The 23,202-nt window shown below is 41.9% G+C and overlaps 1 protein-coding gene across 2 annotated transcripts; it reads right to left on the bottom strand.

Moving 5' to 3' along the window:
* Window positions 1-694: 694 nt before the first annotated feature.
* EIF4H (eukaryotic translation initiation factor 4H) lies at window positions 695-21,633 on the bottom strand. Of its 2 annotated transcripts, XM_004380761.2 has the most exons (7): window positions 21,473-21,578; window positions 8,964-9,151; window positions 7,058-7,122; window positions 6,877-6,973; window positions 6,495-6,554; window positions 3,107-3,244; window positions 695-2,821 (listed from the first exon to the last, which is right to left on the bottom strand). In XM_004380761.2, exons 1-7 carry the CDS (start codon window positions 21,529-21,531, stop codon window positions 2,682-2,684), a joined length of 747 nt encoding a protein of 248 aa, XP_004380818.1. In that variant the 5' UTR covers window positions 21,532-21,578; the 3' UTR covers window positions 695-2,681. The 2 variants fall into 2 exon arrangements, with proteins under 2 accessions (XP_004380818.1, XP_004380819.1); XM_004380762.2 differs by lacking the exon at window positions 6,495-6,554 and having other exon boundaries at window positions 21,473-21,633.
* Window positions 21,634-23,202: the final 1,569 nt, after the last annotated feature.

Genomic DNA, 23,202 nt, shown 5'->3' with positions numbered 1-23,202 from the left:
ACAAGAGAAGAGCTTTTTAGTCTTAGATATTTCCCCTCTCAAAAGGAAGACCAGAAGGCTTCAAAAGTCCTTTCCACAACACTCTCAGCCAGGGAGCAGTCAAAGCAAACTGCTACTCCAGGCACTTACTGGAATAGCACCCCCTCCCCACCCAATGACACCCCTGCCTCAGGGGAGCGGGTTCTGCATGGGGCCAGCGCTCTCCCAAACATACCTCAAACTCTGCATCTTTCCCACTTGGTTGGCCTTTTTTTGCCTACAGAAGTGATAAGAAAAATAAGCCAGATTGCAAATACCCAGCAGCATCCCAGAGAAACAAACGACGGGTTTGCTGTGAGGTAGCACCACTCCCTGGCATGGAGACTACCTAGAATCTCTTTAAGGCAAGCAGTTACTAAAAGCAGGTACATATTATGTAAAAAAATTACATCCATTTACCTAACCAAAAACTACTGCCAGACTGTTACTGGATAGGAAAAGGGGCGTGGGGGGGGGGGGGATTGGCACCATATTTCTAATCACTAGCTTCTGAAATAATCTCTCACTAAATTTGTAACTTTCAAAAGCAAGATGCTTCTCTCATTTAAATTACAGCATGCACTTCTAAATTTGGACACTGCTACCCAAATTTGAAACTGACTTTAATTTTATGAGCAGCTGAAAAAGAACTAAAAAATAAAAGACAAGCATTAAATATTATGTAAGGTTTTCTTTTATTTAAAAGATCATTCACAAAATACCATATCCATAGATTTACTTTCTGTCATATAGCTGAATGTGTTAAGTGTTTGGAATCCCATTCTTACATTTAAAAGTCAACTGGATTGCCCAAAAGTTTAGATGAATTTGTTTTGTTCTTAATCTTTTCCACATTGAAGATGTAAGTAGGTCATCTGAAAGCATCAGGTTTGACTACAACCACATAATGCATGTCTTTCTTAAATTAAGTGTTGGTGTTACACAAATGGTTCTTATCTCAGAAGCAGAGAAGACAGGTAGGAGGACGGCAAGGAAGGAGAGTTCTGTAAACTGCCAAGACCTTGTAACAAAGACACAGCAGAAGCCGAGGCTGGAAAGTGAGCGGTATGCTGCCACATAAGCACACTCCACCCCACGGGCCAGGCTGCCGCTCAGCTCCCCACCCTAAGCACACTCCACCCCACAGGCCAGGCTACCACTCAGCTCCCCACCCTAAGCACACTACACTGCACAGGCCAGGCTGCCATTCAGCTCCCCACTATGCTGGCCAGGGTCTCTTGCCCTAGGACTCTAGCTGCTGGCTGACCCTGAACTGCTCCCAATGGGACAGGCTGGGACTTGGGGCTTAAAGAATGTTTATGTTGTTCACACATAGGTATTCAAGCTCAAAACTGACTGCCTGACCCCCTACCCACAGGTAAGTGCTGAACACTATACATGGGAATAATGAACTCTGTCCCGAAGACGAGGAGCAAGACTAGTTATTTATAGCTACCTGGAAGCTATTTTAAGATTCTTGATAGTTCTGCATAGTAAAATTTTCAATTCATCAAGTGAAATAGAGTAAAGTGCCAGAATCTACGCCCATTTTTACTACAAATTTAAGGGATGGTGGGACGTACATCTCTCATTACGTTACTTATACCGGGGAAGAGATTAAAAACACAGGGACAGATGCAAAATACACGGACAACGTGGATTTGGGAAAGCAATGTCAGCATTTTAAAGTCAGCCTGGCACAGCTCTACCACCACCCCCCGATCCCCACAGCGCCTCATCCCAGCAGAAACGGAACAAGAAGGCAGTCTGCTACATCTAGCCAGAGGAAGGAGCCCTCCAACACGCCCAGGGTAAGAGTCACTAGCCTGGACCGTGGTCCTGAAAGGGCTCCCATAAAGAAAACATCAGCCCATGAGCACAATCAACCCATCTTCCACGTGAATGCCCACCAGCACCTCACAACACTCTTCTTTCAGGTTTCGCCTTTTGAAACGTGAGTCTATTCTGCTTCAATAATCCATTTGGGGAGGGGCAGTGGAGATAGGACCACCTAGAAATGCGGACAGGCAGGAATCTGCGAGGCATCAACAGATTTTTTTTCTTGTTTTGAAAACAAGGTGCCTCAAATTCTCTATGTTGATCTGAACAAAACCAAGATGCCATTCAATTTGTCAGTGACTTCTTTTCTAACTTTTTTTCTTGGAAGCCACAGCAATACAAAACTCCACATGCAGGTCAGAAGAGAAGCAGTGAGGAAAACCAAAGGGGACGACTGGAGTCTGGCCAGTGTGTCTAAAGTAAGAGAGAGAACGCAAAGGAGACAGATGAAGCAGCACTTCAACCCAAAGAGCTCCTCCCACATGTGGCTGCCTAACTCCTCTACAGAAAGCCATGTGCTGTGAGGAAAAAAAGGAGCAAGAAGAAAAAAGGACAGAAGGAAAAATGGGCAAGAGGTGGTAGGGAAAAAAAAAAAAAAAAAGGCACAAAACAGGCACCAGATAGATACAGCAAAGCCAAGAATGTACTAAAAACCACTTGTTAACGGCTGACATGCATTCACAAGCTCTGTGTCTCCGCTGTAAGAAAGGACGACAAACGTCAGGCGCAGGAACGGTAACTGCAGGGCCGCCGGTCCAGGGGGCTGACCAGGCTGTTGTCTCGCTCTAACTCTCCCCACACCCCATTCCCTCCCAACCGCAATCTCATTCTTGCTCTTTGTGAACGACTTCCTCTCTGGGCCTGGCTCCCCCGAAGATAGCAGAGTTGGGATTGGCTACTTGATTGAGGGGTGTTGCGACTGTTCGAGGTTTAAGCTGAAGCCGTGGTCTCTGTGCTCTTTCCTCTGGGGGAGAAAAAACAAGGTTTGTAAAGAATGGATCCCACTCCCTACCCAGGCAGAATGATCAAAGAGGTTGATCTCAACAACCCAGGCCAACTTCTAAAATTAACAGCCTTGAGGAATGACTATTCCAACAGCAGGTATTGGACGAAAGGTAGACGATGTTCCACTTATGATGAAGAGGACCGTCTACTGTAAAAGCTGTCTAGTACCTGAAGGCAAATTACTTCTGTGGGGTGAAGTCAATGTTACAATGTAAGAGGCCCTGTTTCCAAGTTATTGCCATACCTTCTGTTGGTTCTCTGAAATCCATATTGGATCCACGAAGGGGAGGGCCATCTCGAAAACGACTTCCCATTGGAGGGCCTGTCCGCCGGTCACCGGGGCGACTCCCTCCCCTGCCTCCTAAGAAGTCATCCCTGAAACCTGAAGAAGGAAGATGACACCGAATTATTTTTAAACTATTGTCTCAAGCTGGTTACACAGTATTTTGAGAATTGTTTGAGTTTAATTTTCAAATTCGTTAGCTTGTCCAAAGTCTGAAGTTTTTCCAAAACAAAGAAAATACACCGAAAATGAGTCCAAATGTGAACCTGCTGGACAATTACAACACTAACAGGCTCTTTAAGCAAAAAAGAATCAGAATCTTAGGAGAGAAAAATAAAATGAGCTGTTGTTGAAATTCTTAGCTTGCAGTGGAAGTGAAAAATACTACGAGAGTGATGTTCTAATACAGCATCAAACAAAACAAAACGAATCCTCAAAGCAGGCTTTATTCTGTTTTCTAACATAAATCTAGTCAATGAAAAAGATAAACCTGAAATTTAGAAGCATTTACAATTTAGAACACAAAATCACAAGAAAAGTTAGCTATGAAGACAAAATAAAAAAACGAAGTCACCTCTGGGTGACACTCCCCATTTTCCTGTTCCTGCTGCTTTTCGGATGTGGATCATTCTAAAATCAAAGCACCTGTGTGGTAAACAAAGCAGTTATCCAAGTAAGGCCCACTGCCTCCAGACGGCGCGTGCTGAGAGCAAGAGCGCCTCAGACCCAACCTGCGCCTCCTCTCTGTGCAAAGGGTTTCTACCTTCTCCACTCGCTTGCACATCTGCTCAAACAACCATAAAAGAAACAAACTGCATTTCATTGAGAACTGTTAAGGGTAAGTTGCAATTCTCATCAGTGTGGTGAAGGAAGAATATTTCCTCACGGATTTTAAGAAGCTTAGGCTTTAGTTTTGTATTTAAGTGAAAGTCTTTCCTGGGGGGAGGGTGTCAAGCTAACAAACTTTTTAACACGACAGCCTATGAAAGTTAGAGTGAGCTTTCAGTAAAACCAGCTTTAAGAAATAAAGATGGTAACTGAACAAACAAGCTTCCTCCTTTTTTTTAATTCTCAAAGATGACTACTTTCACTTACTCCCAGGATGGAGCCAATGCGCAACAGTTTTTAGGACCTCACCTCTGAGAAGACCCTCCAACACGAGGAACACTGCTGGTCTTGAAGGGTGGTAAGGTATTTGGAAATAGCTCAAGTTATCTGGAACCCAGTTCAGAGACTGAGCTGAACAAGTATCAATTTTAACAAAACAAGTAGTGAAAATAATTCTAAAAAGATCTGGACCAACCGGAGCACTGCTTTGGATGAAAAAGCATTTGGATGCATATAATCAAGTATCAGATTCTTCACGAAGTCTCTTTAACAACCAGACCTTATACAGTTCATTAAACAAAGTTAAGATTGAAACATTTAACCTGATATTTCCCCAAACTATTCTGAACTATGAAGGGTAACTTTCCACGTGAGTATGAAGTACAGATACTCCCTTTTAATATGAGATTAAGCAAACTTTCACTACCAAAGTTTAGCATAAAACAGATAAAAGCTCACGCCCACAATGGCAAGCAAGACAAAGTACCACAGAGGGAAAAAAATCAGTGGACATTAATATCAAGTGACAGCCTCATTTCAAAATCGCTTATGATACCATTACCAGGGAGATTATGCAGGGAAAGCAAGGTATGACATTAACAAGTATCTTTAATCAAGTCTTTTGATAGCTTCTAAGAAGCCCAGTATTGATGAAAATCTTCTCAGTTTCTGCTACAAAGTTTAGTTTAACACACTGGTGGTAGGATTTTTAAATCTGCTTTCTTTGTACTTTCCTGCATTGCTTGAATTTTTTTTTTTTTAACAAGCATGTGTCATTTTAAAAATTAGTACCATTCTTCTAAAGAGGGAAAAAGATCTATTTTCACAAATAATGTATAAGACATCAAATTAGACATTACTTAGAAGTGAACACTTTTGGTTTTAAATGTCACCAAAACACTGAAGTTCACATTTTAACAGATGGGTTGCAAGGTAGTCTCCGTGGCTACGTTCACTGTCTGTCTCTGCTCGAGAACCCAAGCCCAAACTAAGCCAAAGTAGAAAGGCCTTAGCCACCAAGGTTAACTTCCACAGCTCCTGACCTGGGAGCTTACCATGTGGTTTCTACACCACCAAGGAACACGAGACTGCTGGGTCAGAGACCAATACTCACTGATCCGCTACTGCACTGGGGTTGGCTCTGAGAAGACATTTGTTTGTTGTATGTTTCAAGCAGAGACTAGCTTATAAATAAAATTACAGGTTTACTGGATTATGCTGTACTTTTATGAATAAGCTCATTTCTGATTGGCTATAGGACTTTTAAGAATAAAATTATTGAACAGATAATTAGTCATCTGCTTAACTAAAGCAGTACTGGAAATGAATTTTTAAAAAATTTTAGACTCACAAGATGCCTTGCAGCAGCCTTTCTCAGACTTACCAATTACTTTACACTGAATTTTGTTCTGACTCGGGGGTGGGGGTGGGGGGAGGGATTGTAGGACAGAGGGGATCCTGACATTCTTATCTTATATTGTAGTGATTGCAGAGAGAATCAAGTTTGTGGGAAAGAAACTGATTTTTTTTCATTTTCTATCTTTCTGTAATATCTGATATTTTTGCCATGTATACAAATTACTTTTATAATTAAAAAATATATACATTAGAGGTTAACAAGTTCTTAGGAGATCAACCCTTCAAAGTAGAGGCCTGATGTGCAAACTGACCTCTTGAGTGAGCCATGGAGGCACCTGGGTCAGTCTTGGCTGGTTAAGAAAAGAAATGGTAAAGAAGATCATGTTTGCCATTATGGGATTCAAGTCTACTATCTTTGAGAAAAAAACAGGCCATCAGGACTACCTTTACCATCTCAGGAGTCACCAGGAACCAGTTATGAGGCTTTCTGTAAGTTTCTAGAACCTCTGTACTATTACTAGAAGTACAGGTCCTTCTATTTGTGCAGTAACAAAACCCCCACCAAGGAATCTCCCCAGCCTTGGTCCTGAGGAGGACTCTGAATGAGAGAAAGGCAACAAACAGAAGAGAAGCAGCAGGCCAAGGCACGGTAACGAGACGAGGTGGATCAGTCCTACTTGCCCAGGGGTAACTTTCAGGTCCTACTCAAAACAGTGAGGGTCTAACAGAGGCTTACTTGCATGCCTGGGTACCATTTAGGAAAGTTTTACTTGTGAAAGGAACTAGAGAAGTAGTCCGGCCAAGCGGGCTACTCACAAGAATTGTGCAACAGCAGCAAGGCCACTGGAAAAAAGGTATGTGGTGATACTGTAAATACTGATACCGGAATTGAAGTCATCCCGGGAATCCCATCCACCTCTAGATTCTCGAGAGCCACCCATTCCTGAGGATACACAAAAAAGATAAAGTTGAGGTCGTATCATTACCCTGCTGCACAAACATGGAAAAATTCACTTGGAAGATGTACAAGTCATGTGATGGGAAGTCAATGAAATCATTTTAAAAGAGTTTTTGCTGTCAAGAGAGAAAAAAAATACCAGGCCTGCAGAAGCATCATCCATTCTTTCTAGGATTTTATACATATTTTTAAAAGCTCACAAAAACCTATCAGATGTATGAGGGAGAGTTCTACTAGTAACTTTCAAGAGTTGTAATCTGTGGGCATACAGCAAGTTTATATGTTCAGTTTTAGAAGTACCAATCACCTCTGTCATCTGGTCCACCTTTCCTGAATCCAAAGCCACCTTTATCTTGTTTTCTGCCTTCTGCAATGTCCACACGAAGTGACCGATCACCCAACAGCTAATAAGGGGAAAACAGTGTAAGTAATGGCAAGAAAAAACATCTCAACTGCTATCATGACTGAAAAAGCCTGAAGATACTTACTGCACCGTCGTATGTCAACGCTTCCTTAAGGGAATCCACCTCATCAAACTCTACATAGCAGAATCCTGGAAGAGAGAAAAGAAAGCCCCAACTCAAGTACTTCTGGGTTAAGGACATGGTGGGATAACTATCCATACTATTTTCCCCACATCAGAACTACCATTTTTGAGTCTGTAAAAACATACTTTACTTTTCAGTAAATAGAACTTCAGTGAGAAAGTGCTAAACAAATAGGCACTGAAATGGCAGTTATATTTTTATAAAGCTTTTTCTTCTTTATGTGTTTACCATAACAGCAAAAACCTTTCTTGGGCCACTGCAGAGCTCTCAGTTCCGACTTCCGAATGACTTTCTCTAATCGAACCTAACTGGAGCCTTAAGACACAAACGTCAAATTCAGTACCTAAAGTGCTCTGAAGGAAGAGTCTGAAGGTGCCTATTAATATTCAGGTAGTAGATTTAAGAGTTGCTTTACAAAGCTAAAAAACAGACCCTAGGAAACAAGGGCAACCTCCTCCAGATGTTATTAAAAGACAGACGCAGGTGTCACCAATAACCCATCTTCCCAATACTGGATTCTGACGGAGCTTGGAAGCAGAGGAGGGAGGAGAGAATTCTAGGCACAGCTCTGCCCCTTCTCTCTCATCTCTAAGCTCAGAACAAGCTGTTCCCTCTACCTGGAACACTCGTGTCCATGTCCCTGCCTCTCTTACCCATTTTCTATTTAGCCTCAAACCTCAGTTTTGAAGTCCCGTCCTCCTGTCTGGACTCTAATCTGGATTAAGCACCACCCCCCTGCCCCCATATGCTTGCACTGCACCCTGTACCCACCGCCCCCAACCAGAGCGTTCATCAGCCTATGTCATAATTACATTTTATCTTCAAGGCCCAGTAGATCGTAACTGCTCTGACGGCTTGGGACCAAATTATTCTTGTTCACCATCTGCTTAACAAGTACTTCACAAAGAACGACCGCCAAACTCTACGGCTGCTGGGACTGACGACGATCGTCTCGGAGACCAACTCTAAACCTGCTGCTACAAATCCAGCCCAAGGGCTGGTCCACTCACATGTCTGCTTTCAGAAGCTTAGCTGACACACTGCTCACGTACTGTTCACGGCCTCAGGTTCTAAAGTAAAAAAGCTCTCAGAAAGATAAGAGTACCTACCACCTACACACAAAACCACTCAGGTCAGCAAGACAGTCTCTACTTCTTGGGCACCCCTGCCAGAAGTTACTCTGTACTTTCCACAGATGTACTCTGGGAGAATAATGGAAACCCAACGTCCTTATGCCTTGCAGCACGCACTTAAATACTGGACACATTTCCCTTAAGGAAACCTTGGAAGCGGGAAGATAATGTTCATCTGAGCCTTCATTCTCACTCCTCTCCTGCTCAAGTGCCCTAACGAGGCCATCTACAGACACTCTGTAACCGTACCTGTAATCTGATCCACCCACCCCAGAAACACATGCTTTGAAGTCACGAGTACATAGTGACAACACTTACTAGATTATCTTCTGGATTTTATAATAAACAGCTAGGTAACAGGAAAACTATCAAGAAAAATCTCGTTGTCTGCCAAAGTAAAACACCTCTTTGAAAGTCCTCAGTTTTATTTGTCTCTTTTACTGGCAGAGATGGGACTGCTATACAGGCTAGGCATACAGCAGTACTTACCTGGGCATATGCCACATATTTCTACAAACTAGGTATCTGTTAAACATTTTTTGCCCAAGTGAAACTGGAGATCTAGGAGTTAAAGACCTATGCTCATTTCAGCTCCTCAGACCAGGCAAATATTTACAATGCATTCATGATGCGAGTCCTCTGATTCACTAATATATTCTGGCTCTCAGACCCACCTTTACAGTAATACATAATAAGATTTCCCCCAAACTCACCTTTAAATTTGTCTGTGTCTTTGTCTCTGACTAGCCGTACACTCCTTATGCTGAGATCCTTAAAGATAGCATCTATGTCGCCCTGAACCGTATTAAAAGGTAGATTTCCTACATATGCTGTGTAGGGGGGCTCTGTGGGCAGCTCCTTCTGGCTACGGGAACCATGGCCACCAGCACTGCCGCGAGACCTGAGAGGACAGACAGACAGGATTCAGGTCTGTGGTGTACTCATGGCCCAGCGCAGGGGACAAGAAAGCCCACGTTCCAGTCAGCCCCATCAGCCAGCACCAGCATCACAGGTGAAACGTTCAGCTTTAATTCATTACCCAGTCATGTACAGTAACATTTTTGGAAATTACAAAGAGTGTTATGAAGTATCATTTACGAAAAATGGTAAAAGAAATGTCCACTGAAATGCAGAAAGTATGTAAATTAACTTCTTCTCTGCAAAATCAAATTCAAACATAATATATCCTAAGACAACTAGTTCCTTCCTATTCATTTAGGATTAGTACCTGCAAAGTGTTAATACCCTAAAACCTGAGCAAATACCCTCCCTCACACCCAATAATATACAGAAGTGGACTGTCCTGAAGGAATGCATTATATGATAAAACCTGCGAAAGTCAGTACTCGTCTAAGGTGGAAACCTGCCAGAGAAGGAAAACTCAAATATTTTCCACTAATAAGAGTGACAAAAAAGTGGTAAGACTGCACCCTGTCAGAGGCGGAAATCTGCGTGATCCGGGAGAAAAAGGCAGTCCTGCGGACTCTCACGGTATGCACAGGAGGGATTACTGAAGCCGCTGGAGTTAAACACACTCATAGTCCAACTGTTTTTCTCTATTGTCTGATTATGGATAATAAGAATGCTCTAATTAACACTTTAGATTTTGTGCAGCAAGTACCATTTAGATAATACTCTTCATGGACTACTTCACTGGGTCCTTAAAATGTATGGTACATATTACTAACCCATTTACACTTCAATGTCATTCCTAAACTGTAAGAGTTATTTCTTTGTCAGCAGTCACATAGCTAAAAGTGGTAAAGGCAGGACTCTGACTACCACACCAGTATTAATGTGCAGAGGTACTAGTTTAAAGTCCAGCTCTGCCACTTCCTAGCCACATAACCTTGAGGAGTTACTCATCTCTAAGCTTGCAGTCACTGGGTGGTGCAGTTACAGTGCTCGGCTGCTAACCAAAAGGTTGGCTGTTTGAGTCCACCCAGAGGTGCCTCAGAAGAAAAGCTTGGAAAAACCAGTCACTAAAAAACCTACGGAGCACAGATCTACTCTGACACGCACACGGGGTTGTCACGAGTCAGAATCCACTTGATGGCAACTGGGAAAAAAACTGGGTTAATACTAACACAGACCTTGAGTTATTGAAATGCCTGACAGTTTACATGTGTACAGTAGCAATTACCACCATCACCTCATCTACAGCCTGAGGTTAAAAATATACTGATACTGAAAACATAAATGAGAAAGGAAGCTCTTTTTTACATTAGCTGAATGTCAGCTAATAAATGCAGAAAGACTCGTGTAATTAGAAAATCACTACCTACAACCACCAACATAGTGACTAATTCAGGCAAGGCTCATCAATGGATGCTAAAACCACTGACTGAAAGATTTTTGGGGAACAAGATACCCACATGACCTCACCCACAGATTATATATATATATTTAAATAGTATTTCACTGTGTTTTCGGTGAAGGTTTACACAGTTTAGGTTCCCATTCAACAATTTCTACACAACTTGTTCAGTGACATTGGCTATATTCTTCACAATGCGTGAACATTCTCATTATTTCCCTTCTGGTTGTTGTTTCCATTAATCTAGTTTCCCTGCCCGCTTATATTCTCATCTTTGTTTTCAAGTAATTGTTGACCATTTGGCCTCACGGAGATAATTTTTCAAAGGAGCACAGTATTCATGGCTGATACTCTATTTTGTGAGCCAATCTGTTATTTAGCTACAAGGTGACCTCAGGGGCTTAGTTTTGGCTCCCTTTAAAGAGTATTTCACTCAGGGCATAAGTTTCCGGGAGTCCTCCAGTCTCACCCAGTCCAGTAAGTCGGTTTTGTAAAAAAGGAATTTGAGGTTCTGTCCCCCACTTTTCTCCCATTCTATCAGGGTCCATCTATTTATTGTGGCCCTAATCAGAATGGTTCGTAGTGATAGCCAGGCACCATCTGGTTCTTCTGGTCTCAGGGTCGATGAGGCTGCGGTTTGTGTAGACTATTTGCCCTGTAGACTAGTTTCTTCCTTGAGTCTTTGGTTTCCTCCTTTTTCTTTTGCTCTGGATGAGGAGAGACCAATAGCTGTATCTTAGATGGCCACTCGCACGCATTTAAGACCCTAGACACCTCTCACCAAACTAGGATGAAGAACATAAACTTTATGAACTATATTATGTCAAATGACCAAGATGTCCCAAGACTATGGTCCTAATTCTTCAAACCCAGGAAACCAATCCCATGAGGCAGCCATGGATTATTATTAATCTCAAATGGAGAAACCTGGCAGTCATCATCTTAACCAGGTGACTGAACTCAGTATGGTCAATAATGGGACAAACTTATATTATGTGCCTCCTGATTTTGGCATGGATTCTTTCACTATGCCAAGGTCATGAAAGGCAAAAATGGCAGGGGACGGAGGAAACACGGCAACTAAATGATATGTACAATCTTTGCGTCCTAGAATGAGCAAACAGCTATAACAGAATTCACTAGGACAGGTGGGGAAAAGTGAATATCGTGTGCACAGATACTATTTTATTAATGTTAAATTCCTTAGAAGTGATAATAATATTGCAGCAGTCAGTAGTAGTAGAATGCCTCTGTTCTCAGGAGAGACTTAAAATATTCAGCAGTAAATTGTCAAGATATCCAATATTTATTTTCAAATGGCCTGGCATAAAGTGTATGTGTACAGATATACATAGAGAGAGATAAAGAAAACGTGGCAAAATGTTAACAACTTGTGAGTTTGTCAAGTGTTCACTGTGTCATTCTTTCAATTTTACTGGAGGCTTGAAATTTTTCAAAATAAAACGTTGGAAATATGGAAAACTCAGGAGAAAAAAATTTTTACAGAGGGTGTTGTTTCTTTTTTAAGGGACATTTAAAAACAAAAAGTCCTCTCATAACAAAGATCTGTTCAGTCATCCTCTTTTCCAGGGAAATATCATTTAAAAATGTCTTGGAAAGCAATTTCATTTTCTATCTCTACATTGCTAGAATATCATAAGGAAATCTCACACCTTCCCTGAGATAAATTCCAGCAATCTTAAATATTTGATAATGAATAATATCATTATCTAAAATGATATTTTTCTAAAACAGAAGAACTAAGCAATGAAGGTTCTTAAATGACTAAAATTTTTAAGTTTAATAATTCAGAATTCTACTTCCCAACAAGATGTCCTGCATTCGGTTCTAAGAACACCAGAAAGACAGGTTTACTAGTGAATTGTATCCCACTTATTCCTACTTCCCCAGGTCAATGTGATTTACCTTGCATTTCAATATCCTTTGCAATACCACTTCATTATTCTTATCTCCACAACCATAAAACCTAATAGTTCCAGTAAGACACTCTTTGGGACTGTATACTAAATATATAGAGATTTAGTATAAACATTTGGAAGACTGTCAGAACACAAAGGATGAATTATAATTAAAAACCCCTACTTTATATTCATTTATTCAACATTTAACTTACTATATACGAATCATATATAACTATATATACGCGTATATATGTGTGTATATATACACACACATGTAAAAAAGCAAAAAGCTACAGTGATTTTTAAAACTTGCATGAAAACTTAGGGAAGGCGCTAGAGGGAGGACTGAAAAGATGAGTCAGCTCTGACTTCTTATTGAGTAAAAGGGCAACGAGTCCCTTGATAAGGACACAGGTTGTTGTCCAGGTGAACCCTAATATAACATGATGGGGCATTGATAAAAATGCAATAGGATAAGGAGTCTGCTCTGGCTTTGGGAAAGACAAAAAGAATCCCATTTTAGGCAAGCAATATTTGAAGAGCTAGCTAATCACTAACTGAAAGCATCCAACAGCTAACTGGTAATGTAATTCCAGAGCACAGACAATACAAAACAGCCATGAACACTATCTTACCTGATCTAGCCAGTCCTAGGACTTAAGTGATTTTTAGCTTTTCATGGAGCAGGAGGGTTAGGGCCATCTAGGTACATTTCAATTTCTTCATACTAACACTTATGAAGTGTACCCTGTGTGTCAGAAACTGGAGACAAGGGTGAGTAAGACAAACCCTGCAGAGCATACGTATATAATAAAAGGATACAACCCTACCACCCACCTAACAATTATGAGTCAAATGTCAGAAAACTCTGAGCTCAAATTCCTATGAGATTAGATTTGACATTAGATTTAAAATAGGGGGGGGGGTGGACACAATACTATTATCTGAACAGATAAAACTGCGTTGCATGAAAATACTTTCTAAAACAGGTTCTAATAACACATGGGGAGAACAGATGCATTTGACACATTAGCTGGCTTGGTGTGGGACCTCTGTGCCTTAGTTTTCTTGTCTGTTATTTTAAAAATATTTCGAACCTTTATAAAGACTTTAAAATTGATCATAAAGCACTTCATAAGTACTGATGGCAACCGAAGGGCTTGATAAAAATTCTACAGTGTTGATGGTAGAAGTGAACAATGCTTGAGGCTACACTGTTCACACAGAAGCATGTGGACGGGCAGCTGGCGAAGGCAGAACAGGAAACTAGTCAACAGAACTAAAGGTCACAGGTTCTGTGCAGACCGGTCCTCCTCCCCAAAGCCCAGTTCAGAACAGGCACCCGAACTCAGGGTCTGTGCTGCAAATTCAGGCCATATTACCCCCACCACCAAGCAATAAGCCTCCCTGGTTTGTTACTGCTTCTCATCATCCCTTGGGAACAGTCTACTGATTTTAAAAAACAACATGCAGAAGTTTTAAAGTAATAAATTACACTCTTAGTAATTTAGGAAATCCAGCTATCAACCTTAGGAACCCAACTTTCAACTCCAAGTATGATCAAAATCCTTTACAGACAAATCACTTTTCTTCACTCAAATATCTGAATGTCTATGAAGTCCAGAGCACAGCAGTATTGGGTGCAAACCTTAGACCCAGTTACTGCCCTCAGGAGCTGATCATTTAACTGAGGGATCAAGGTATCTGGACAAAAGAAATCACACCACAAGCAAAGGACTGCAGAAAATTTAGGAGACACTACTGAGCTGCCTCTCCGTAGTAGAACAGTTGAGGGATGGTCTGACCAAATGATAGAGCAACAGGAAACTTGGACTCCACTTTCCAGAGAGCAGATCCGGAACCACTGAGCTCTTAACAAGGCCACTACATGTGAATTAGCAAAGACATGCATGAGCAAGGCGAATAGAGGATGGGTGAATAGAAAAGAAACTAAAGAAAAAAGAGTAGAGGTTATTAGGGCTGAGATTAGATTCAGTAAGCAGATGAAATAGAACTTAAGGTGCTCAAGACTTATTTCCAGCATATAAAAGATAACGAAAAAAAATGAAGGACACATGCTATACCTAGAATATATTTGGGAAACGATTTTTGGGATAAATATTTCTAGATGCATTAGACACTACACTGAATTCAAATACTGTTGCACTCTACCACTATGAAAACTTCAAAACAAATGCCAAGATACACGGACTGGAGAGTATGAAGCTCCTTCCATGGTATCAGCAACATTAAGCAGTTCCTCTTTTCCTCAGGGAATAACTGAGATCATGTCATCAGGCTGCCCAACAACTTGGGTCTTTCAAGTACCACCAGAAACACTTATTAGCACCTATCATTTGAAATGTGGCACCATGCTAGATCCTATACAAAATCATCTCAGTAAGACTGTCTTTATAACAATAAAATGCAGGTAAGCAACAAAATTCAGTAAGCATGCTTTAAAAAATCAAAGAAAAAGAGAAAGAAATGACAGTCAATTTGTAACCTAATTGGTTTCTGGATAATAATAAAAAAAGGTTAAACTCTCCAACCTCTCAAACTCTTATTTCATAAAAACCATTTTATACTATAAAAAACAAAACTGATCCTAAAAATTAAACAAAATGTTTGCATGTAATTATTTATTATGTAAAATCAAGTAATACATCCATTCCTTCTGGGGTTTTTTTCTCTTACGTCGGCAAGACTAGCTTAGTTTTTCTTTTTTAAAATGCTAATAGGTAACTTCATTTAGTTTTCAAACTTCATTAATAGACTTTTTTTTAGAACAGTTTTAGATTTACAAAAAATTTGAGCAGCTTAAGCATAGAGTTCTCATATAACCACCTCCACTGCAGTTTCTGGTATTATTAACATCTCGCATTAGTGTGGTACATTTGTTACAACTGATGAATCAATACTGATACTTTAGTTATCATTAACTAAAGGTGCCTAGCGGCCCAGTGGTTAAGCGCTCAGCTGCCAACCGAAAGGGTGGCAGTTGCAACCCATCAGCAGCTCCGCGGGAGAAAGATGTGGCAGTCTGCTTCCTTAGATTTACAGCCTTGGAAACCCTATGGGGCAGTGCTACTCTGTCCTAGAGTCGCTGAGTTGGAACCGACTCAACAGCAACTAGTTTTATGTATGAAGTTTCCAGAGCTTACCCACCTGACTCTCTTCTTTATAGACTCTAGTTTGTTGCCATCTTCAAATATGATTCCAGAACTGATCATAACATTCCAGATTTAGCAGAGACTGACACTGATCTTGCAACTGGACTTAGTCAGAATCAGGGCAGTAGCACTAAACTCCATCACTCATTGTATTCTTCACCACCAAGCACTCGCAGTATTTTTTTTTTTTTTTTAAAGCCAGCTTCAATTAAGAATGTCCTTGAAGCAGTAAAAATTATTAGTTTTATTAAATCTTGATCCTCTGAACATGTTTTTTAAATAGTACATATTATGAAATAGGTGGCACATAAAGCACTCTTGCTGCACAGACAGGGCTGGCTCCAGGCAAAGCACTCACACAACTGAGCTGTATGCTGAACTCCGCTCTTCTCATGAAACACTATTTTTACCTGAAAAGACTGACAAACTAGTCTTCAGACTTGGGTATTAGGGTGGACATTTTCTTGAAAATTAACGAAGTAAGCCTGTCACTTCAAGGAAAACAACTAACACTATTCATTTTCAATGATAAAATCTGAACTTTAAAAAAAAATTAGAATTTCAGAAAACTTTTATTCACCAACATAAACTTGACAGCCACCAATATTGAAAGCTTGTCTGATGAAACTGGAGGTGAGATTAGCCAATGTGATTTTGATACTGTATAATAAAATGTGTCAACATTTGGAAGATCTGCATAATTCCGAGGACTGATTTTTTTTTTTTTTTTTTACAAATGATCAATGCATCAATTTCCAAAACCATGCATTGTAAAGGATCCATTCAAAGTAAAAGTGCAAGTTATTATCAATGCATTTTAATAGAACAGTATGAAAAGTTCACTGGTAAGGTTTCAGATTCCACAATGCAACTAACATTTAAAGAAACTACCACTTGTCAGAGTTTTGGTGCAGTATCAAGCAAGAATACTGACTTATCTGAAAAGGCTATTAAAATACTCCTTCAATTTCCAACACAACATATCGCAAAAAGTGAATGCAAAAGCACCTATGAGAAACCAGTTGTCTTTTATTAAACCAGATATTTTAAAAGTTTGTAAAATGTAAAACAGCGACACTATTATTGCCAAACGTTGTTTGTCTTGGAAAATAAATTTATGGTTTTTTTTTAAAAGTTCTTAGTTTTAATTTCTAATAAGGAAAATGTTGAGAGATATAGTCCATATATGAAAAAAAGCTCTGGAGAGAGAAAATCACTAACTAGAGAGTAGACAAGGGTCAACTGTGGTGAAGGGAAAGACAGCACACAATATAGCGGAAGTCAGCACAACTTGACCAAGGCAAAGTCACAGAAGCTTCCTAGACACATCCAAATACCTTGAGGGACCGCGTTGCTGGGCCTGAGGGCTGGGGACCATGTCTTGGAAGACATCTAGGTCAACTAGCATAACACAGTTCATAAAGCATGTTCTACATCCTACTTTGGTGAGTAGCATCTGGGGTCTTAAAAGCTTGTAATGGTCCCATCCCATCCAGAGTAAATGAGAATGAAGAAAATCAAAGAAAAAGGAAAATATTAGTCCAAAGGACTAAAGGACTACATGAACCACATCTTTCAACAGTCTGAGCCCAGAAGAACTAGATTGTGCCCGGCTACCACCATAGACCGCTCTGACAGGGATCACGATAGAGGACAGAGTGGGAGAACAAATGTAGAACAAAATTAAATTCACAAAAAAAGACCACACTTACTGGTCTGATAGAGACTGGAGGAACCCCCAAGACTATGGCCCCTGAACACCCTGCTAAGAACTGAAGCCACTCCTGAAGCCCACTTCTCAGCCAAAGATCAGACAGGCCTATAAAACAATAACACACGTGAGGAACATGCTGTTAGTTCAATCAAGCATGTAAGACCCAATGGGCAACTCCGTCCAAAAGCAAGATGAGTAGAAGGGACAGGAAACCTAGACAGATGGACATGGGGAACCCAAGGTGGAAAGGGCGAGAGTGCTGACACATTGTGGGGACTGCAACCAATAACACAAAATAATTTCCGCTGTAAACTTTCACCTAAACCACAATAAAATAAATAAAAAGAAAAGAAAAAAACCTCTTTGGAGAACTCAATAATTTTAAGAGTAAAGAGGTTTTGAGACCAATAAGTTTGTGATTTGCTATTCTAGACAAAGTATACCAGTACCAGTTGCCATCAAGTCGATTCTGACTCATGGTGACCCCTTATGAGTTAGGACAGAACTGTGCTCCATAAGGTTTTCAAATGGTGATTTTCCGAAAGCAGATCGCCAGGCCTTTCTTCCAAGGAGCTCTGGGTGGACTTGAATCTCCAACTTTTTGGTTAGCAGCTGAGCACGTTAATCGTTGGCACCACCCAGGGACTCCAGACAAAGTAAACACCATAGAAGAGGTTAGAGGCCTTTTAGTTGATTGAAAAGCTATTAAAAGGCTCCAAGAATGCACCTGACTACATAAATTAATAGAACAGTGTGCAGAACAAGGGAGATTATGGGTGCAGCCTGTCCTACACAGTGCTAACTGGAGGCACCATGTTTTAAGTAGAGTATCTCATTTAATTCTCTCAACAGCCCTACAGAGGAGTTTCTACCTCACATTTGGGGAAATGAAGCCCAGAGAGGTAAAGTAGCTTGCTACAGATCAGCTAATAACATGGCAGAGCTGACACTCAAACTCTGGTCTGCCTGAATCCACAGCCAGGGTGTTTTGCCTGCACTGTTTCCCAGAGATCTCTTAGTAAATCTTTTCATAATGAATTGAAATCAAGCACTGGTGATCATGGTAATGTTGGTGGAACACTGGGGAGGGAAGAAAAAAGGATGACAACTAAACTTAACATCTGACAGGTAAAAGGGATTTTAGAATAAGCTTTTCAATACCTTTACAATTCTACTATCAATGGAAACAGCTAACTTTTTTATATACTGCTTTCCTTCTCAATATAAGTCTTAACGTATAAGCCTATACATTCAGGCAGAGATGACAAGCTTAAGCCCCCAAGACACAAAGGCTAGAATTCAACTCTTGCTACCTCCAAGTTCCGATCTAGTTCTCAGAGTTGATTTTTTTTTTTTTTTGTTAAGCACTCATAAAGCTTTGTTGCAATTACTCTCCACTTTATCACCAATGACAGGCGAAAAATAATTAGCAAACTGCAAAACAAAGTACATTCAAGATCTGTTACAATCAACTCTTGAACATTTGCTTTTGAGCAACTACTAAGTCTCTGGTTCTCTCCTTGGCTGCTGGCACATTCCACATGCCTCCAAGTATAGGACTGGAAAATAAAGCATCTGAAATTCAAGCCATTCAACAGTGCTTCCTGACAACTGTTCTGATTATCAAACACAACCACAAAATAAACTTACAGGGAATATACACCTATCGATTAATACTAAGTTTTTAGATTATAACTGTACATTTCAGACCTGGATCACCTATGACCCAAGTGGCTAAGCGTTGAGACCTCTTATCTAGTCTAAGGTGTTTTAGACTAGGAGGAAGATGCCTCCCAAAAGTACCAAACAAAACAACGTGAGGCTGGCCTTCCATAGGAGGAATCTTTAATGCTCAAGCAGTGTATCTGGATGTCAGCAAACAACAGCGCTGAGACATTTGTTGATACAAGCATAATTCAAACAGCAATAAAAATTATCATTAAAGGGTATCTAGTCAACTACAGGGTCGCTACGAGTTGGAAATGACTCGACAGCAAGGGGTTTCGTTTTTTTTGGTTGGTCAACTATAACACCGTATTGCTAAATTTCAGATGGCAATAACTGATAACTCCTGATCTCCTAAAATTAAAAACAGTGACGCTTTGGAATACAAAAGCTTCTTCAGAAACCACACCACTCCATGCTTGGTCCTCTGTGAAGTTCCCTGACCCACTCCACACACAGCATAAATCAACACAAAATATCACCAACAGGTTTTAAAAACTACTTTTAGGAAACACCAATATTTTCTATGTACTTTTACATGAATATAAAGCCAAATGGAAAATTCCAAGGGGGTCACATGTAGAAGATGCTTAAAAGGAAAAAAACAAAACAAACAAAAAAACACCTCATTGCCATCGAGTTGATTCCAACCCATAATGACACTATAGGACAGAGAAGAACTGCCCTATAGGGTTTCCAAGGAGCAGCTGGTGGATTCAAACTGCTGACCTTTTGGTTAGCAGCCAAGCTCTTAACCACTGCGCCACCAGGGACTTTAAATTAGGAGGCTCAGAAGAGTCTAACTTGAACTCCTAAAGTCACCAGAATAGCTGATTGTCTAAAGGGAGAATTTAAAAAACAAAACAAAGAACCCAGGCTCAGTATATTATGACCACCTTATTGTACAGTTCCATTACAACTAAACCCCACTGGATCTGCCTTAAATTGCATTCCCCTGTTTAAGCACAGAAGAGTTCCTAAGTACTACTGAACGTTTTTCGAACCTGGGGGGGGGGGAACACCTCAAAACAACTAATTACTAGATTCAAGATGACTGAAGTACAAATTTGGTGTCTAGAAACCTATCCCAAAGGCAATAATTCTATATCGTTCAACACCTATTTCTTTTTTATTAGCAAATAAAATATCCTTTGAAATAACTGGTAGCTCCACCCCCCAACTTCCACGTTATAGTGTCACGATTGATACTGGGTACACTCCTGCACCAAAACAAGCCTTTGTTCGAGTCCTTCCCAAAGTCAGGTATTAAAAGTGATCATTCGTCACCAAACAAAGATACTTTTGGGCTGTAACCCAGGAGACTGGACATCTCAGTAGGTACTACTGTGGTGTTATCCTGGGAAAGTAATCTGTTTCTTTTACAAAGGCCAAGTGTGCCCTTGACAAATAGGAAGATGTTTTATACCCTATCTTCTAAATACTGTACGAGGTTAAGTTGTGTTAGAGGCGAAAAAAACACACAACAACAACAGTTAAGGTTCCTGGAATTAAACACCGTAAGCTTTTTATTCACCAGTCAAGGATCTTTCTTTTAAACAAAGTGCTTCAATTACAGTCTTCTGTATTTGATCAAAATCAGAAAAATGCTAAAGGCAATTCCCTTTCCAGGTCAGAACAGAAAACTAGGGAGAAAGAAATTTTTCTGCCAGGAAGCACACAGTACTTGTCAATAAGTACCATGACCCAAGAAAGATTTAAAAGGAAAATAACAAAAAGGTTATGATCTATTTGTTTTCGTTGGTTCCCCCTCTCGCCGCCCGCAGTGAGTGAATCAGGCCATTCCCGGGCTCCAGCCGCCAAATCTGTCCCCACATGGGAGAAAGGAAATCGCCCCTCTCTCGGCCTCCCGACCTTACCCAGCCTGCTGGCCTCATGGCGAAGAGGACCAAGGCGCCAGGAGCGGAGGCAGACAACAGGAGGCCGCGGGAGAGGCCAGCACCGGAGCAGGGCAGGCGGCGGCCCCTCACCCCCGCGCTGCAGCAGAGCCCCGTGCTAGCCCTGCTGTCCTGGGGGATGGGGTTGCAAGCAAGAGCTCGTCCTCCCTGGCACTGCCGCTGCTGCCTGGCCTAGCGGCGGTGGCACGAATAAGACGACAAGTTGTCGTCGGCGGGAGGGAGAGGAAGGGATCCGCCCTGCGAGCAAGACCCCGGGAGCCTAACCGCCACCGCCCCCTCCCCGAGCGCGCCATTTCCAGGCTCCGGCTCTCCAAGCGCCCCTCCCAGGCCTCCACGGGCCCCACCGGGCCCCTAGCTCTCACCATACCAGGGGAGCGCGGGAAAGCCGCCGCCCCGGAGTCCCCGACTGCGCCCGTCCCCCGCGCCTGGCCACGGCCCGCGCACGCTCGCCTCACCCTCTGCCGCCGCCGAAGCTGCTGTAGGCCCGATCGTCGTAGGTATCAAAGTCCGCCATTTGTCGTCTGCGCTCCGAGAGGAACCAGGGTGAGCGAGGAAGGACCCCGCAATATAACTCCCCCCGCCCCGCCGCGGGGCTGTCCGCCGCGCCGCCTGATCGCAAATCGCACGCACGCGCGCGCGCGCGCACGCACGCCGTGCCGCGCCCGGCCTGGGCCGCCGGGCCGCTCCTGGCCCCGGCGCGCTCTCTGGCACACGTGGTGCGGCGGCGCTTTGGCCTCGCGCCGGACTTCCTGCTCCGGCCCATTGTGTGCTAGCCTGACGGCCTCATCCGCAACCGGCTGTTGTCCAGCGCCCCGCCCCGACGTGGCCTTCAGCCCCCGAGGGAGCTTCCCGTGGCTGCCTCCGCGCTCGCTGACTGCACCTCTTCGGATTCGCCTTGGACTCTGCATAGTACCCGCTGCCCTCTCTACTGTTGGTTAGCTTTTCGAACTCCAGACCTGGCAGGAACCCCGGAGGCCTGCCCCGATACCCCTCTTTCCGGCCAGGTGGTCGCCCGAGAACACCAGAGTCACCTTCTCCAGGGTACGGACCACGCAGAGCTGGCACACGCTGAGAAAGCTGGGGTTAAAATCCAAGCGTCCGAGACAGTGGGTTGCAGAGATGAAATCTGCCTTCAAGGATCCACTCCCTTGCCTGGGTATTGAGGGTTTTGAGATTAGAGAGTGTAGGTTGTTAGTAAACTAGGAAATTGTTGGGCCGTAAAACAATTAAAACAATTCAATCCTGACGTGAATTCCATTGGATAGCAATTGGAAAGAAAGAATTTGCAATGCAGATTAATTAAACTGGCTAATTTCTCAGATTTGAGACTGAGATGGTAGTAATATCAGATACTCCTACCCTGGGGTGCACCAGTGTTGACAAGCTCTACTGTGTTTTAGGCCCAATTTAAAAGAATCTCACAGAATGTTCTTGCAGTGTATACCCAGGTATCTTACCGTTACAGAGTACTTTTATATATTAAGCATTTTCCACTACTTTATTCCAATACTGGGGTTGGCAAAGCAGCTATTAACTCATTTTTTGTTTTTCTATCCCTTTTTCTTTCCGAGTAAGAGAACAGGAACTTTGACATCTGGTAAGAGCTTGTTTGCTAACCAAAAGGTTGCTGGTTTGAACCCACCCAGTGGCTCCTCGAGGGAAAGACCTAACTATCTGCTCCCCTAAAGATTACAGCCTAGAAAACCCTATGGGGTAGTTCTACTCTGTTACATGGTACCTAACAACAACAACAGACTTAACCTGGATTCTGCCTCTTACTGGTTGTGACCTCACGCAAGCTCCTTCTCTAACAGTTAAGTTTTCTCACCTATCAAGGAATGACAGCACCTACTCTTCAATGTTGTAAAGATTAAATGAGTAAATATTTGTTAAATTCGTGGCACACAATAATATAAGGCATGTACTATGTGTCTGGTACCATTCTGGGTGTTTTACATTTATAATTTCCAAATTTATTTACAGCTGCGGAAAAGGCCCAGACTGAGCAAGTGACTTGAGTGAGATCACACAGCTTTGACCTCTTACACATGACTCAGAGAAGAACCAATGGTTTTTTCTCTTCCTCCACAGTTTAAACTTAGATCCCTCTTCTACATCCCTGCCGCATAACTCCATTAGTGTTAAAATGCACCTGAATGCATTTTAGGGGCAGTGGTGGTTCAGA

This window comes from Trichechus manatus, unplaced genomic scaffold, assembly GCF_000243295.1.
Source record: "Trichechus manatus latirostris isolate Lorelei unplaced genomic scaffold, TriManLat1.0 scaffold00077, whole genome shotgun sequence".
Lineage (NCBI taxonomy): Eukaryota > Metazoa > Chordata > Mammalia > Sirenia > Trichechidae > Trichechus > Trichechus manatus.
This window is presented reverse-complemented; position numbering and strand designations above follow the sequence as displayed.